The sequence below is a fragment of the Hyperolius riggenbachi genome, chromosome 2 (assembly GCF_040937935.1).
Source record: "Hyperolius riggenbachi isolate aHypRig1 chromosome 2, aHypRig1.pri, whole genome shotgun sequence".
Taxonomy (NCBI): domain Eukaryota; kingdom Metazoa; phylum Chordata; class Amphibia; order Anura; family Hyperoliidae; genus Hyperolius; species Hyperolius riggenbachi.
In genome coordinates, this window is record NC_090647.1 from 557,226,261 (window position 1) to 557,245,405 (window position 19,145).

Genomic DNA, 19,145 nt, shown 5'->3' on the forward strand with positions numbered 1-19,145 from the left:
ATGGGCTTAAAGTGAACCAGAGACGAAGCACCGTTACCATATATATATATATATATATATATATATATATTTATATATATATCAGTGGAAACATTAGAGTAAACACCTACCCTGCTTTCTGTTTCATCCTTCCCTGCTCAGCCTGCTTCTAAGCAGCCCTGATAAAATCCCCCACTGAGCATTCAGTCTGGCTTTGCTCAGGAATCATTATAGCTGAGGCTGGCTTCTCTGATGTCTTTTCAAAAAAATGTGAAGGCCAGACATTGTTTTATCAAAAATTTATTGTATGCATTTTTTTCCAGTATCTGAGATAAAATATAAATACAGGCCCACTATGAGGGCCTGTACACACTGAAAATCGGCAAGCGCAATGAGATTTTAAAATTGGATATTGTACATTTTTGTAAAACTACATTTTTGTGATTTTTGAAATGCTGTTTGCATTTTTCTTGTGATTGGCTAAAAGTTCTTCCACAGGAAGTTGCAAGGTCTCTTGGGATTTGACCTTGCAGACATGCAATGCAGTCGCATTGCATCAAGCTTCTGTATGAGTTTTTTCAAACACAGCGCTCAAAAAGCACTGCAGTCGCTGCCATTTTCTAACATCGCATGTCACCACTGTGTATAGTTCATCATGGTTTTCATAATTATTAAAAAGGCTCTGTGATTAAACAACACATGCAATCATAAAAACCCAGCGCAACACAGCCAGTGTATACAGGCCCTCAATGGAAATTTCATAAAGAAACCCCCTTAAGGTGCCTACACACCTTTGACTCGGCGCATGTCACAAGGTGCGCGGGGGAGCGGAGTGTACAAAGAAGTTGGGCATCGCTCAGCCAAATTATTTCGCCCAGATAGCTTGTGGAGCGGCAGTCGCTGTACACACGTGACTATCAGCTGAAGCGATCGTTATCAGCCCACCTCAGATGACTTTAGTCAGGCTCATGTACAAGACTTAAATCCTTACAAATGGAGTATAAAACGTTGGCTACTGACATCCTTTTAAACCTTCCCACCTGCCCAGAAGCCACTCCGGATCCAGACACAGCTCTTTACAATTTATTTTGGTTTTGTGGCCCACTAGCCTTTGTCATCTCTAGAGATAAAGTCTTTAACTCCATCTTACAGTTTTAATGATTTTAGATTTTTTGAGTACTTCTGGTAGCCTTAGTACGGACTGCGCTTAGAATTTGTTTTGTTCAGTTTTGGGTTTCATGTAGTTTTCAGTAATATATGGAGCAAACTGGAAGACAGTTTGTTTAGCAGTAAATCACGGCAGCCAATCAGATGTCAGCTTTTAGCACATAAGCAAGAACAGCGCTAAAGGTGCTGGCCTGTGATTGGCTGGTTTAAACTGTCAATGAGTGCTGTGGTAGGCTGGAATCTATAAGCAGCGGCGTACGGTCAGACTGGTCAGTCTCAGGACGTTGGTCTCTGGATCTCCTCTCTTAGCTGTCACTGAGTGGTGTGGTAGGCGGGAATCTAGAAGCAGCGGTGGAGGGTGGGACTGGTCAGTCTCAGGACGTCGGTCTCTGGATAGTCTCTCTGAGCTGTCACTGAGTGCTGTGGTGTGGTAGGCGGGAATCTAGAAGCAGCGGTGTACGGTCAGACTGGTCAGTGTCAGGACGTCGGTCTCTGGATAGTCTCTCTGAGCTGTCACAGAGTGCTGTGGTGTGGTAGGCGGGAATCTAGATGCAGCGGTTACGGTGGGACTGGTCAGTGTCAGGACGTCGGTCTCTGGATAGTCTCTCTGAGCTGTCACAGAGTGCTGTGGTGTGGTAGGCGGGAATCTAGAAGCCGCGGTTACGGTGGAACTGGTCAGTGTCAGGGCGTCGGTCTCTGGATCTCCTCTCTGAGCTGTCACAGAGTGCTGTGGTGTGGGAGGTGGAATCTAGAAGCAGTGGTGGAGGGTGGGACTGGTCAGTCTCAGGACGTCGGTCTCTGGATAGTCTCTCTGAGCTGGTGGAGCTTGCCATCTTGGAGGGCACCTCGCACCGAGCGGAAGAAGCTGAAGTAATGCTGGAAGTTGTGGATCATCAGCAGGATCCCGCCCAGCAGTTCTCGGACCGTCAGGAGGTGGTGGATGTAGGCGCGGCTGTGGTTGCGGCAGCAGTAACACGCACATCCCGGCACCAGAGGCCTGAAGTCTTCCTGAAATCTGGCGGACAGGAAATGGTCATAATTAGTGAGAGAATATAACCCCCAACCCTCCCCCCCCCTCCCCACAAACTATATGTGATAGTATTCAACAAGAATGTCAATGTTATGCTAATATTTCTGAGTTGATGCGGCTTGAAAATGATAACATTTTAAAACAGCAGCAGACTCAGAATTCTTAGCAAGCACAAGTTATGCAATCAACTGAAAAAGTTCTATATCAGTGTCAAGATTAGAATTTACCATATGCACTTTATTGCACTTTCAAAACTTCTTGTCATTGCTTATTATTTATTGCACGGAACACTTTTGTATTTGATACCCTATTCACATTGTCAACCAGAGAAGCTTTTTCTATATAGACTTTTTGCATTTGCACGTTTTTGTATAAACTCTCAGTCATGGAGTGACTTTTTTGCACAGTGGTAGAGGTTTGCAGCAACTTTGGCACTTTACGTATTCTGTAGGAAACCCCTGCCATTATTTAAAATGCTTAGCATGCTTAGAGGGGTGCTGCTTACTTGCAGTGTTGGGGGATTTTATTTGTATTGTTTTTAAATGTTTTCGTGGGATATGTCACTAATAAGTGGATATTTTTTGAGGACTTGAACTAGTCGGATCATTTATATATTCGCTTGATACTGTATGGGGTGTTAGTGTAACCCACAACCATTAACAGGCATCTTTTTTTTTCTTGTGAACTAGAATTTACCATATTCAGAGGGGTGCGGTCAGAGTGAGGCTAGCCATGTAATTATAATCACAGCTATGTTTTATTGCTAATTAGAGTTAATGATACCTTTAGCTTACAACTTTGTGCACATGCTACAGGGCTCTGAACAAGCATGCAGCCAGCGGAGTCAGAGCATGTGATCTGTATGCTCATTCTGGGCCAGTGACTTATAGTATTAAAGGCGGAGCATCAGCACAGAAGCCCGGTAACCAGCATTGTTTATTAGAGAATGAAGGAATGGCAACCTCATATCCCTTTCACTTCAGGTTCCCTTAAGACAATAACTGAAATGCCTTCATCAACTTCTGCTTCCACTTCTGTGTTTTCAGCCCAGGGAGAGGAAATACAAATATAGGAGAAATGTTTTCTATTCGTGGGACATCCTTCCTCAGCGTTGCCAACTACTTCTGTAAAGTGTCATTTTTACTGCAAGTCCAATTACAAGTTTCTTCAGTAGTTCAGCCTCCGTTTTTTTAAGGCATGTTATAGTGAATTGGAATGAATAGCGATACACAGACGTTTGTACATTGCATTTCTGCACTCTTTGCAGTGACCATATTAAAATGTACCTGGCTGGCTGGCTCCTGTAGCTCCATTTCAAGGTGAGACGAACACAGATTGTGCAGTTTTATTGGGCAGACCGCTGTTCAAACTCCTCCCATTGTCCTGTCACCACACACAGGACTAGGGAGGAGCCTAGGTGTCACCTGACCATGCTCACCTCATGAGAGTAAATCTCCACTCTTAGATCAATGGCAATGGGTGTAGTGTGTAAACAATGCATGGCCAACCCGTGGCGCTGTCGGAGCCAATGGGAATGTGCCCACAATTTTATGACCACTGTGATTGGTTTGGCTAAACGTCAATCATGATGCTGGCGTCCGTTTCCATGACCCCCGTGTACCCACCCACAGCGCTGTCAGCACCTATTGATTCAAGTCAAGGCGGATGCCTGACTTGTGAAGGATACAGTCAGTCAGATCTTGCGTCCCCGCCTTCCTAACAGGCCATCTTGAAGCTGGAAAGACTCAGAGGCAAACCCAGGATTTTCAACGGGGGGATTCCTGAAAGGTCTCCCTCAGTCACGCACAATATAATATAATAACATGGTAGGACATCATGCTGGGTACACATATTGCAATTTCCCGTCAGACCGACAACGGGATCGATCAGGAGCAGTTTGCGTACAGATAGTAATGAGGACAGTCAACATTGGTAATGAAGGGGAAAGTGAAGCATTCACACAGCAAGGCACTGGCTGTGCTCATACTGTACCTGACTCTGTTAAGTTCCCCAGAGCTGCTCCATGCTCTGTACACACGCTGTTGCTCCATGCTCTTTACACACGCTGCCGCTCCATGCCCTGTACACACGCTGCCGCTCCATGCCCTGTACACACGCTGCCGCTCCATGCCCTGTACACACGCTGCCGCCCCATGCCCTGTACACACGCTGCCGCCCCATGCTCTGTACACACGCTGCCGCCCCATGCCCTGTACACACGCTGCCGCCCCATGCCCTGGACACACGCTGCCGCCCCATGCCCTGCACACACGCTGCCGCCCCATGCCCTGTACACACGCTGCCGCCCCATGCCCTGGACACACGCTGCCGCCCCATGCCCTGTACACACGCTGCCGCCCCATGCCCTGCACACACGCTGCCGCCCCATGCCCTGCACACACGCTGCCGCCCCATGCTCTGTACACACGCCGCCGCCCCATGCCCTGGACACACGCCGCCGCCCCATGCCCTGCACACACGCCGCCGCCCCATGCCCTGCACACACGCCGCCGCCCCATGCCCTGCACACACGCCGCCGCCCCATGCCCTGCACACACGCCGCCGCCCCATGCCCTGCACACACGCCGCCGCCCCATGCCCTGCACACACGCCGCCGCCCCATGCCCTGCACACACGCCGCCGCCCCATGCTCTGCACACGCTGCCGCCCCATGCCCTGCACACACGCTGCCGCCCCATGCCCTGCACACACGCTGCCGCCCCATGCCCTGCACACACGCTGCCGCCCCATGCCCTGCACACACGCTGCCGCCCCATGCCCTGCACACACGCTGCCGCCCCATGCTCTGCACACACGCTGCCGCCCCATGCCCTGGACACACGCAGCCGCCCCATGCCCTGCACACACGCCGCCGCCCCATGCCCTGCACACACGCCGCCGCCCCATGCCCTGCACACACGCTGCCGCCCCATGCCCTGCACACACGCTGCCGCCCCATGCCCTGCACACACGCCGCCGCTCCATGCCCTGCACACACGCCGCCGCTCCATGCCCTGCACACACACCACCGCTCCATGCCCTGTACACACGCCGCCGCTCCATGCCCTGTACACACGCCGCCGCTCCATGCCCTGTACACACGCCGCCGCTCCATGCCCTGTACACACGCCGCCGCTCCATGCTCTGTACACACGCTGCCGCTCCATGCTCTGTACACACGCTGCCGCTCCATGCTCTGTACACACGCTGCCGCTCCATGCTCTGTACACACGCTGCCGCTCCATGCTCTGTACACACGCTGCCGCTCCATGCTCTGTACACACGCAGCCGCTCCATGCTCTGTACACACGCTGCCGCTCCATGCTCTGTACACACGCTGCTGCTCCATGCTCTGTACACACGCTGCTGCTACATCCAAAGTCAACTGTAGCAGGGAAAGACAGGGAGCAGTGCTGTGAGCTGCAGGATGCCTGCAGATATTCTGCTGTGTCTCAACTTGTTCCTGTCCCCAGACACTGCACCGGGCCTGGTCTGGGCAGCTGTTATCCCCCCCCCTGCGTTTGCCTATGAAGGTGGTTGGCTGGAAGTTGTATTGCAGTCATCCATGTGACTTTCTGTGATTGGGAGATAAGAGTGATTGGCTGGCTAGTGTGCCTGCATCATATCGCGTGAGAGAATAAAGCAAAAATACAGTTTGATAATCCCTGCAATAAGGGATGTAAATCAGATGCTAATCATTTTGAGATGATGCAAATTTTATATAGCTTGTAAAACGACCAATCCAAGCAGCAAAGATTAGCGGCGAATGTGCATGAGTTCAGAGTTCATTAACATCTCATTAACTAGCCCTACTCGCAATCTATAAGGACTGGTTCACACCGGCGATCAGCAAAGCGCTAGTACAGTGTTACCCCACGAGGGTGTTCCCACAGATTTCCCCAAAAATCTAAAGCTTTTTTTTTCTTTTCTTTTTTTTTAATCGAGCAAGAAATCTAATCAGATTTCACTTTTTTTTAGTCGATAAAGGTCAATCGGGAGTGGTGGATTTTTCTGATCCATTTTTATGAAAATTGAATGGTGTGTGGTAGATTGTCAATATATTAATATATTCATCCGAGCAATTTTCTCACAGTTTTCAATCTTTTTTTTTTACATACTTGGGGAAAAATGTAACCCGTGTGTGGTACATTGGTCAGAATTTTGAAATGTTACAATCAGTCAGAAAAATGTATTGCAATTATTGAATTGGAAAGATATTTGGAAAATTGTATGGTATGTGGCCAACTTAACACAAACAGGAATGTCCCTTTAAAGAGTACTTGAAATATAAAAGATTGGCTTAATAATAGGACTTGGGGAGGGATCTCGGGGTTAATGACTTACCTGATCAGCCGTAATTAATTCATACAATGCTCCACCTCCTGGTTTTTTTTTCAAAATTCTGTTGAGGCTCTAGCCACCGCAATCTGTATTACCGCAACCTGCCCCCTAACTTGGCAGCCGAGACCTTATTGGTGGCTGCCAAGTATGGGGTGGGCCGTGGCAAATTATGGTGGATCAGGTAATTAAAGAGGAGCTCCAGCCTAAACAAACATACTGTCATTAAGTTACATTAGTTATGTTAATTAAAATAGATAGGTAATATAATCACTGTTTTAAAAGAACAGGCAAATGTTTGATTTCATGATGGCAGCCATCTTTTTGGTTGAAAGGAGGTGACAGGGAGCATGAGACACAGTTCCAACTGTCCTGTGTCCTGAGCACCTCTCCCAGTTGCAAAGGCAACGTAAATAACAACATAGGAAATCCCATCATGCTCTGCACAGCATCAGGGAAAAAAAGCCCGGGCTTTTTTTCTTTAATGGGTGGAGCTTAGCTAAAAATGCAGCTAAAAATGATGCTTTGGTAAGAAAAACAAAGTTCTGATGCTGTGAAACTGTTAAACACCAAGCCTTTTCAGTTTTGCTAAAATGATTTTTATTCCGGAGGTTCACTTTAAGTAACCCCGAGACCCCTCCCCATTCTGCAGCACTAAAGAAAACCTGTAACATAAAAAAACCTCTGGGTGGTACTTACCTCCGGAGGGGGGAGCCTCTGGGTCTTAACGAGGCTTCCCCCCGTCCTCCGCTGTCCCAGCATTGCGACCACCCAAACAGCAGCGAGATAAATATTTACCTACTGCGATCCAGCTCAGGCCCAGTAGCGGCTCTTCGTTCCAGTAAGGCAGAAATAGCCGAGCCGGATCATATCTGCTCTACTACGTAGGCGTAAAGGACTCGAGCGGATACATTCTGGCTCAGCTATTTTTGCCTTAGCCTGAACAAAGAGCTGCTACTGCGCTAGATAAATGTTTACGAACAGACGCAGAACTTGTCAAGGAGATTTTGGGGGAGCCAACACTGGATTCCCCCAAGCTACAGAGGACGGGGAAGCCTCATTGGGACCCTGGGGCTTCCACTCTCGAGGTAAGTATCTCCCAGAGGTTATTTTTTTGTTACAGAGTCTCTTTAAAATAAAAAAAAAAAAAACAGATACTCACCCAGGGCCGGTTCTAGACTTTTTGCTGACCGAGGGAAACTTGTGAGGATGCGCCCCCCCCCCCCCCCCCGATTTGGAACGATCGCGCAGCACCCGACAATTTAGATTTACGCTGCTTCATTTAATGTTCTCACGTTGACATGCTGCTTGGCTGTGAGTCTGTGACAAACAAACTGCTCACCCTCAGCCAGTCCATTCCTCCTTAGTCGGGACAGCAGTGCCACCTCCTTCCTTCTGCTGTGCAAGTCAAATGAAACACTGCTGCTCTCCTGCCTCCTCCTCCTCACTGTCAGACTCCTCACACAGCACAACAAGCTGTTTTTCCCCAATGATGACCTCTTCACCTCGCTCTCCTCTCACTTCTCCTCCTACTCTGACTGCATGCTGTTAGTGTAAACAGTACAAACATGCTGCCCCTGGAATCTCTGCGTCTGATGCAAATGTTTCACCTTGCTTCATGAGAGAACCGGCCCTGTACTCAGCTAAGGAGAGGGAAGGCTCTGGGTCCTGTGCAGTCTTCCCATTCCTCCAACGGCGGAGCCAACCCTGGAGCGTGGAGACCGTAGGAGGAACGGGAGGGCTCTATAGGACCCAGACCATTCCCTCTCCTTAGACGAGTATCTGTTTTTTTTTTTTTTATTTTAATTACACTTTAGACTCCCTTTAAGACAGAGCATGACATGACAGGTTCTGTCATTTATACTGGAGGAAGTCTTTAATCTTTACAGAGACTTTTATCCCTGGCCACACCCACCTTTTCTCCTTCAGGCAGATCTCGTAGGAAGTCATTTGGGATTGGTCAATCTCTGGATCACAGTTTTTCTTTGGTTCCTCCCCATTCTTATCCTCATTGCACAGCTCCGCCTTCTCCAGGACTAAAAGGGAGAACCGCATTTTACAAGTGTGCAAAACTGGCACTCACAATCTGATTTTCTACAATACTGACTTTGTAAAATGAACCAGTGTTCAATTAATATGTCCAAGAATCTAATCATACAAGAATTGCAGAGCTCTCCTTTAAGGCAAACTTTTCATTTCTTTCTTTCTTTTTTCTTGCTGCAAGTTGCAGATAATGTTACATTTATTTTAAAGGACAACTGTAATGAGAGGGATATGTAGGCTGCCATATTTATTTCCTTTTAAGCAATACCAGTTGCCTGGCTGTCCTGCTGATCCTCTGCCTTTAATCCTTTGAGCCATAGACCCCGAACAAGCATGCAGCAGATCAGGTGTTTCTGACATTGTCAGATCTGACCAGATTAGCTGCATGCTTGTTTCTGGGGTAATTCAGACACTACTGCAGCCAAATAGATCAGCAGGACTGCCAGGCAACTGGTATTGTTTAAAAGGCAATAAATATGGCAGCCTCCATATAACTCTCACTAGAGGTGTCCTTTAATTCTGCATAACAGACGAGCTGCCACAGTATGTCCCTATTGTTACTTCTCCCACAGCTGACATTTATTGCCTTGTTTTTAGAGACACACTGCAGAGTGCTTTTTGCTCCGTTTTCATTTTTTTTAAAAAAGCGCTCCCATTGACTTGCATTAAAATCGCGGCGCGCAAAGTTACAGTCACACCACTGACAGGCCAGGCACGCAAAGTGACAGTCACACCACAGACAGGCCAGGCACATAAAGTGATAGTCACACCACAGACAGGCCAGGCGCGCAAAGTTACTGTCACACCACAGACAGGCCAGGCGCGCAAAGTTACTGTCACACCACAGACAGGCCAGGCGCGCAAAGTTACTGTCACACCACAGACAGGCCAGGCGCGCAAAGTTACTGTCACACCACAGACCAGGCCAGCAAAGTTACTGTCACACCACAGACAGGCCAGGCGCGCAAAGTTACTGTCACACCACAGACCAGGCCAGCAAAGTTACTGTCACACCACAGACCAGGCCAAGCACGCAAAGTTACTGTCACACCACAGACCAGGCCAGCAAAGTTACTGTCACACCACAGACCAGGCCAGCAAAGTTACTGTCACACCACAGACAGGCCAGGCGCGCAAAGTTACTGTCACACCACAGACCAGGCCAGCAAAGTTACTGTCACACCACAGACCAGGCCAAGCACGCAAAGTTACTGTCACACCACAGACCAGGCCAGCAAAGTTACTGTCACACCACAGACCAGGCCAAGCACGCAAAGTTACTGTCACACCACAGACAGGCCAGGCACGCAGAGTGGCAGCCTCACCACAGACAGGCCGGACATGCAAAATTACAGTCACATCACTGACAGGCCAGGCAATTGAAGGGACAGTCACACCACAGACAGGCCAGGCACGCAAAGTGGAAGTCTCACCAGGAATGCAAATTGGCAATCACACCACAGTTAGGCTGGGCATGCAAAGTTACAGTCACACCACTGACAGGCCAGGCCCACAGGCAGGGCAGGCACGCAAAGTGACAGTCACACCACAGGCAGGGCAGGCAGCCTAAGTGATGGTCACACTACAGACAGCCCAGGTATGCAAAGCGACAGTCACCCCACTGACAGGCCAGGCATCCTAAGTGATGGTCACACCACTGACAGGCCAGGCATCCTAAGTGATGGTCACACTACAGACAGCACAGGTATGCAAAGCGACAGTCACCCCACTGACAGGCCAGGCATCCTAAGTGATGGTCACACCACTGACAGGCCAGGCATCCTAAGTGATGGTCACACTACAGGCAGCACAGGTATGCAAAGCGACAGTCACACCACTGACAGGCCAGGCCCACAGGCAGGGCAGGCACGCAAAGTGACAGTCACACCACAGGCAGGACAGGCACGCAAAGTGACAGTCACACCACAGGCAGGACAGGCACGCAAAGTGACAGTCACACCACAGACAGGCCAGGCATGCGAAGTGACAGTCACACCACAGACAGGCCAGGCATGCAAAGTGACAGTCACACCACAGAAAGGCCAGGCATGCAAAGTGACAGTCACACCACAGAAAGGCCAGGCATGCGAAGTGACAGTCACACCACAGACAGACCAGGCATGTGAAGTGACAGTCACACTACAGACAGGCCAGGCATGCAAAATTACAGTCACACCACAGAAAGGCCAGGCATGCGAAGTGACAGTCACACCACAGACAGGCCAGGCCCAGAGGCAGGGCAGCCACGCGAAATGATAGTCACACCACAGACAGGCCAGACCCACAGGCAGGTCAGGCACGCGAAGTGACAGTTTAGACACAGATACCGGGAGACACACATGGGTGATGTTCAGGGCTTGGATGTCCACCTGCAGTCTCCGGGTCCGGCTGGTACTGGTGATAGAAGGATAAGGCACAGCCTCTTTCTGTCACCTCATATGGGAAAGTGCTGTCAAACAGATCCACACCCCGCTCTACACAATCCAGAACCTCATCCGGCCGCCCAACACTATGAATGAACCTGCAGAGAGAGAACGAGAAAGCAAAGAACATCAGGAACCTTCGAGAACTTCAAAGCATAACATCAACCAAAACTTTATTCTTTTGAGCTTTGGGGGGAGAGGGAGAGAGAGAGAGAAAGAAAGACACTGTTAATGGCAGGGTTCTCAAACTTTGCACAGTTGGCCACGGGGTGACTGGGATTAACCCTCCTGGCGGTATATTAAAAACCGCCAGGGGGCAGCGCAGCCGTTTTTTTTATTTTTTTTTTTATTTTTATATCATGTAGCGAGCCGAGGGCTCGCCACATGATAGCCGCTGCTCAGCGGCATCCCCCTAGCCCCGCCGATCGCCTCCGGCGATAGGCGATCAGGAAATCCCGTTCAAAGAACGGGATTTCCTGGAGGGCTTCCCCCGTCGCCATGGCGACGGGGCGGGATGACGTCACCGACGCCATGGACGTCGTGACGTCTAAGGAAGTCCCGATCCACCCCTTGCCGCTGCCTGGCGCTGATAGGCCAGGCAGCGCAGGGGTCTAGGGGGGGGGCTGTCTTGCGACGCGGATAGCGGCGATCGAGCGCGGGGCGGCGGCGATCGAAGTGCTGACGCAGCTAGCAAAGTGCTAGCTGCGTTCAGCAAAAAAAAAAATATTCAAATCGGCCCAGCAGGGCCTGAGAAAACCTCCTGCGCGGCTTACCCCGAACTACGTTCGGGGTTACCGCCAGGAAGGTTAGTATTCAGAAATGTGGGTGGAGCCTACAAAAGCCAATCAAAATTCATCTATTGATTTTTCAAGGGGAATAGTTAATTGCTCCTATTCTTCCACTGTTAATGGCACAAGCCTCAAACCTAGTACAGTTGGTCATTGGGTAACTTGGGTTCAAATTCAGAAAAGGGGGTGGAGCCACAAACAGCCAATCAGATTTGTTTCATTTCAATGCAAACTATTGATGCCAAAGACCGCAAAGCTCGCAAACTAGGTCATTGAGTCATTGTGTGTGAGAAAAAGTGGGCAGAGCCACACCAGCCAAATACATACTCGGGCAACGCCGGGCCATCAGCTAGTTTAATAATAAAAATCAATCAACCCTTCGCACTCTCACATGCAAATGTTCAAACAAATGCATTTACAGATTCACTCATCCAGGCACAACTGTTATCCCTACAGCTAAATTAAAAGCCGGGGTTTTAGTTCACAGAAGAATGCATTCTTATGCTTCGTCACCTATACTGCGTAGAAGTACCCAGGTAAACATAGGTGTCCTAACTCTGGCCCTGTAACATGCATAGTGCAGACAAGCAAACACATTCATTGCATCAAACCTATCAATGGATTAGGAGCACACATCCTAACTTCCTCTCCTGGGAAAGACAGTGCATCTTACCAATCGCACAAGGGAGCTAACGTTATGTGTCCATGTGCACCATGCACATACACCAGCATAAGCTGTGTGCATGCTGACAAACATACAGGGGAAGGAGGGAGTGCACTGAATTAGACCCTAGCCACAGGGGTCAATGATAAGAATAAAAATACATATATCCAGGCACATCGCCTCTAGTTAGGACATTAAATAAATTATTAGGGAAAGGGAGGTGCTGAAGGGGGTGTGGCTAGAAACATCAAAAATCAATTAACCCTTCGCACTCTCACATGCAAATGTTCAAACAAATGCATTCACAGATTCACTCATCCAGGCACAACTGTTATTCCTACAGCTAAATTAAAAGCCGGGGTTTTAGTTCACAGAAGAATGCATTCTTATGCTTAGTCACCTATACTGCGTAGAAGTACCCAGCTAGTTTAATAATAAAATGGAACACTGGCACAGACAGCGACAGAAATTAGCATTATAAACCAGATAAGAAATCTCAGGTTCATCATCATTAAAAAAAAAAATAAGAAGAAGAAGAAAAACAGACGGACCGTGGCTTGTCCTCCGGAAGCTCGGCCGTTATAGACGTGATGAGGTTCAGTTTGGTTTCCCGGTTCATTGCGTCTCCCTGAAAGCCGTCCAGTAAGAACCCACCCACCGGTCTCTTGGCCGTCTCCCGTGCGGATCTCAGCCTCTCTTCCAGGAGGTCACACCCTTCAATGGCTCCGATGACGACCTTCTCCTTCAGTGCCTGTGGCCAAAACGGTCCAGAATGTCAACAATTCGAAGTCTGTTCACATAGGCCTTGTTCACATCATAAACCGAAATCACTGGCACCAGCGATTTGCGATTTTTAGCACGATTATTTTTAGTGCTTACCTGCGTGTTGTGATTTTTTGTAAAGTGCTTTTCAAAGCGCTTTTGCAGAGCGATTTGTTTTTTCACATGTCAGGAGGCGAACTCTTTGACCCGGAAAATAATAAATACAATGTATTTATTCTTAAAAGCGCGGGGTAAACCGCTATACACAGCGCTTTTTCAAGCGCTGTGCGATTTCCCTATACCTTCCATTGAGGCAAATCGCCCCAAAAAATGGTACAGGCAGCGCTTTGGTGAGCGTATCGGAATGGAACCGCTCATACGTGAGCACTCTCATAGGGAATCATCGCACAAGCGATTTTAGGCTTTTGAAAATCGCTGGTACTTAAAAAAAGCCAAAAGCACCCTTAGTGTGAACAAGCCCTTACTGAAGAACTCCGCCGCATAATATAACAAACTAAACAAAAACAAACTTTACTTATTGAAGTATTTATAAAGCACCAACATATTACGCAGCACTGTACAGAGTATATTGGCTTCAATTCATCAAAGGGTGTTCGATAACAAAATCCCAGTCCTTAAAATACCGCATTCGGTATTTTACACTTCACTGTGCTAATTCATCAATATTTTCACACATGTGGTACATATTCGGTAAGTTACCGAAGAGGTCCGTGCAGTGAGGGCATTACAATAGGAAAGAGGCAGCACCGACATCCCTATACATGTGCCTTTTATATTTGTTGTGCTGCCTCTGCTCTTGCTGAATCTGTCTCATTAGTCTTAAGTTTCTATTTACTTGCCACAGCTTAGATGAACTGCTGAGAAACATTACACATTCCCTGCTTAGGTCATTTTGCCACGAGCTCCCACTTGCATCCCTGCATATTTAAACAGGCACTCAAGAGGTTACACTACCGAAGGGTGCCTAGAAAAGAAGGGTACCTGGAAAATAACTTTAATTCTTTTCTCTCCCCTGGCTGCCTGGGGGGGGGGGGGGGGTCTGTTCCACCGGAGAAGCCTGGCCAACCTATCAGCAGCACTTGCAGGGGACAGGGGAGGTTTCTATGGTCCTGTCACACACTGAGAAGGCATTCCAAGCTCCTTATCCACAGGGGAGAGCTGGAGATAAACACCGCACATGTTATCGAATGCTGTGAGCTTGATGAATTACCATTTGCTGACATTTTACTGACATGTGTTGAGGTAATCACTTAACAAGTCGGTAATTTATCTCTCTGCACAGGAATGTCTGCTTCTCATGCGGTAACTGCTTTGATGAATTAACATTTTACTAAGTGCTCCGTAAAGTCAGCTGTTTTCAGCATTACCGAATGCGGTAATGCTTGATGAATTGAAGCCATTGTCTTGTCACCAACTGTCCCTCAGAGGGGCTCACAATCTAGTCCCTACCATAGTCCTATGTCTATGTATGCATTGTGTAGAGCATGTATCATAGTCTAGGGCCAATTTTAGGGGGAGCCAATTTACTTATCTGTATGTTTTTGGGGTGTGGGAGGAAAACGGAGTGCCCGGAGGAAACCCACACAGATACAGGGAGAACATACAAACTCCTTGTAGATGTTGACCTGGCTGATAGAATAAACAAATATTTAATTGCCATATTGCGGTGAGATCTGATTTTTTTTTGTAAAGCGTACACTAGTACATATTTTATAAGCAGGTTATAGAATATAATGTATTTCTCTAAAGTGCATTTGTCTGGACTCACTTCATTTTTGGCCAGAAGCTGCAGGCACTCATCTAAGAAGCTCAGAGAGCGGTCCACCGCCTTCCTGGCCCTCTTCCTGGAGCATCCAGCGGGCATCACCTCCCCATCGGCCAGACACTGGAACCAGTCCACCTTCAGAGCGCTCTGCAGAGAGATGAACTTCTGAGGTGTCATCTCCAGCCGTCCTCCTGATCCCCACACCGACACGGTCTGTGAAGGACACAACATCAGGACACTAACAGTCAGTCTCTAGTGTATAGGCCATGTATAGGCCGTGCTTCTCTACAATTCATTTAGGGACAATGGGGGACATTTATCAAGAATGAGACAAAATATTGCTAAGTTCTTAGAAATCCATGCAGAACTGTCTCAGGCATCTTAAGAAATCACTGAACTTGTTGTAAAATAGGAGGAGTTAGGAAGGTCTCTCAGACAGTGCAGTGTATGTGAGGGGAATTGCTGTTGCTGAGGTAACCAATACATCTTCTGTATTGATACCGACAGGCTCTGAGAGGAATTCAGCAGGGGGGAGGAGCCCTTCACAAATCATGCCTAGCTTGCACTGCTGCACTATCTGTAGAACTGCTATTAAGCACTTTTTAATATGTGGCAGTTTGGGGAGGGATTTGCACTTTTCTTAACTGTAGCGTAAGCTCTAGAATATCACACTAAACTGTCAATATTAAGTAGGATTTAAGAAGTTTCTTATTATCATGCAGAACAGTCCCCCTGCTGTTTAGAACTGTTTAAGAAGAAAAACCAGTCGGTGAAGCTTTGATAAATCTGGCCCAATGTTTTGGGTCCATATGGATACGTTAGATGGGACACTTTTGCTTGCTTTATTTAAGGAAACACAGCAGTTATGTCCTCGGAAATAATAACTGGCACCATAAGATCCCGCTAGAAAGAAGTGCCGCCATAATGTCCTCACATAAGCAATGGCAACATAAGAAGTGCTATTGTGATGCCCCCCTGAAAACAAATCTGCCGTAAAATCCCCTCCTAAACAATACTCCCGAAACAACAACCCTTATAATACTTCATACTACAAGTGTGCCTATAATATTCACCCCCTGAATCAAGTGTACCCACAAAATTCCCTCAAAAAAAAAATAATTATGTGAACCCCTCCCATCCACCTCAGAGAACGCTCTGAAACAAGTGTTCCCATAAAAAGGTTGGCACACCTGAATAAAAAAATGGGTATGTACCCAAGTAGAGGGAGGCCTCTGGATGGCCCCACCCGAGGCTACCCACTACCTCCCCACCCCCAAAGGCTTACTGCCCTGGTGTGGTCATACTCTCGCATGTCCAGCACACCCTAACACTTCTACATGGTAGGAAGCGCGGCCACAAGAACATATCTGACCAGGGAGTCTCTTTTTGTTGAAGGCCGTGCTGTGGACTACTGTGCAGACGCAGATCACACTCACGCATGTGCTTTACGGTTGCGTTCTTTCACAAATGGGTGCACAGACACACAAGCGTATTTGACAAGCCCTTGTCAAATATGTTTAGAGGGTCCCAGCGCTGGATTGGTGGGCCATAGGGAAAGCCTCTGGACTATGAATTGAGGTATCTATCATTAATCTTTCAGGTCACTTCAGGTGCGCTAACTCTATATCAAGCATTACTAATCATTCTGACATGCACTTTGTATTGCAGAAGTGTGAAGCTGCACATTTTGGCAGCTGTAGGTAAGTATGAGCGGCCAGGCCATTAAGAGGCAACGCTGGTCGGGCCTGGCTGCCGTCTACTAGGTAATTATAGGGCAGACAGGCCATTAAGAGGCAACGCTGGTCGGGCCTGGCTGCCGTCTACTAGGTAATTATAGGGCAGACAGGCCATTAAGAGGCAACGCTGGTCAGGCCTGGCTTCCGTGTACTAGGTAAGTATAGTATAGGGCAGACAGGCCTTTAAGAGGCATCACTGATCAGGCTTGGCTGCTGTGTACTAGGTAAGTATAGGGCAGAAAGGCCATTAAAAGGCGTTGCTGTTTGGGCCTGGCTGCTGTGCACTAGGTATGTATAGGGCAGACAGGCCATTAAGTGGCGTCGCTGGTTGGGCCTGGCTGCCGTGTACTAGGTAAGTATAGGGCAGAAAGGCCATTAAAAGCGTTGCTGGTTGGGCGTGGCTGCTGTGCACTAGGTAGGTATAGGGCAGACAGGACAATAAGAGGGGTCGCTGGTCGGGCCTGGCTGCCGTGTACTAGGTAAGTATAGGGCAGACCGACCATTAGAAGGTGTTGCTGGTCGGGCCTGGCTGCCGTTTACTTGGTAAGTATAGGGCAGACAAGCCATTAGGAGGCGTAACTTGTTGGGCCTGGCTGCCATGTACTAGGTAATTATAGGGCAGACAGGCCATTAGGAGGCGTCACTTGTTAGGCCTGGCTGCCATGTACTAGGTAATTATAGGGCAGACAGGCCATTAGGAGGCGTCACTTGTTGGGCCTGGCTGCCATGTACTAGGTAAGTATAGGGCAGACAGGCCATTTGGAGGCGTCGCTGGTCGGGCCTGGCTGCCATGTACTAGGTAATTATAGGGCAGACAGGCCATTAGGAGGCGTCACTTGTTGGGCCTGGCTGCCATGTACTAGGTAAGTATAGGGCAGACCGGCCATTAGGTGTCGCTGGTCAGGATTGGCAGCCTTGTATGCGTTACCTTGTTGGTGTTGTATCCGGAGGGGCTCGGGGTGAAGGGGTCACTGACTGAACAGTAGAGGAGGGTGTCTGACAGACCTGCATGATAAAAACACAAACAGCCTGTGTTATTGGGGTCATTTCCTGCAGCGGAGTTCCTCCTTCACATCTTTCCAGCCACAAGTCGTCATTGCTGCAGAGAAGATGTCACCACACAGGACAGGAAGTGCTGCAGAGAGCACAGCGAGGTCACAGAGAGCAGAAGAGGAATCCCAGACAGGAGGAAGTGAAATCACAACCTGCAGAATCTCCCACTTCCCCCGGCAATCTATTCATGCTTCTCTGAAAACATTCAAGAGGAACTGTAGTGAAAATAACCTAATGAATAAAATAACTTATTTATTTATTTTTACAATATTAAAGGGGTACTGTAACGCAAAAATAAAAAGAGAGTTTAACTTACCTGGGTCTTCAACCTGCCCCCCCACAGGAACAAAACAGTCCCCCGGTGCAGCTTGCTTCCGGTATTTTCGACTTTAATGTTGCAAGCCACTGCGCCTGCACGGCCCTGGCCACGCGTGTCCTTGCTCCAGGAGCTACCTGCGCAGGCACAGGATGTCTGGGGGGGGGGGAGCCGGTAGAACCACGGGGTAAGTTAAACTCTCTTTTTATATTTGCATTACAGTACTCCTATCTAGCCAGATGTTTGCCCATTGTAAGAACCTTTCCTCACCCCGGATTTACATTCTGAAATTTATCACAGGTGGTGAGATCTTTAAGCCTGTCAGGTGGAGCTCTGCAGAATGTTTGTTTACTGAAAGTTCCAAAGCTAATAGAAAATATACCTGGCCTCGCAAAATGCTCTAAGAGGAGAATTTTGCATAGCTTCTCAGCCTGGACTAAACGAACTACCATAAAAGTGGGTAATTTACTGCATTTTACTATATGTCACCACAGGGCCTCTTCAAAAACCATGCCCCCCCCCCCCCTCAGGCTGCCAGAGCAGCTCTAATCCATCCTGGCCTGCACTCCATAATAGCTCTGATGGTGCCCTACGGCATCTGACACCAGGATGTTACCAGCAAATCCTGGTAACATCAGATTATTGCCCCAATGGGTTATTTAGGGTGTGCTATAAACTTCAGGTAGGTGGTCTGTGTCAGAGTGATATGCACATGAACTGAAAGTAACCACGACTCATCAAGTCAGGCCACCGACTTCCATCCCTTCAGGTTTATGCCATGTAGAAATAGAGTGGTCCGCACCGCCGAAAGTAATTAAAGCTCTTTATTGATCAAACTCACATAAAAGCATTGAAAGCGACAGCCCGCTGTTTCTAGGGGATGACCCTCTTTGTCAGCTGCTTTCCAGTTTGGATGCCGCTGTAGACCCTTTCAGTGGTGGGCGGGGCTTACACGGGCACTCTGATCTGTTTCTATGTGACCCCCCCCCATACCTAGCAACCAGCGATACACTGTGTAATGCCCACCCTTCTCTATGGCCAGCATTATAATTTCTTAGCA

At 48.3% G+C, this 19,145-nt stretch overlaps 1 protein-coding gene across 4 annotated transcripts in view; it reads right to left on the reverse strand.

The window, feature by feature from the left end:
* Positions 1-263: 263 nt before the first annotated feature.
* QTRT2 (queuine tRNA-ribosyltransferase accessory subunit 2) overlaps positions 264-19,145 on the reverse strand; it is a 44,757-nt gene continuing 25,875 nt past the window's right edge. For 2 of the 4 annotated variants that reach the window (XM_068270879.1, XM_068270880.1), the window contains 6 exons: positions 17,645-17,721; positions 14,984-15,193; positions 12,984-13,183; positions 10,897-11,078; positions 8,430-8,550; positions 264-2,161 (listed from right to left, as the gene is read on the reverse strand). In XM_068270879.1, coding sequence (XP_068126980.1) covers positions 1,930-2,161; positions 8,430-8,550; positions 10,897-11,078; positions 12,984-13,183; positions 14,984-15,193; positions 17,645-17,721 — 1,022 coding nt within the window. In that variant the 3' untranslated portion in view covers positions 264-1,929. The remainder of the gene's footprint in view (positions 2,162-8,429; positions 8,551-10,896; positions 11,079-12,983; positions 13,184-14,983; positions 15,194-17,644; positions 17,722-19,145) is intronic. The other 2 variants (XM_068270881.1, XM_068270882.1) reach the window with 2 other exon arrangements.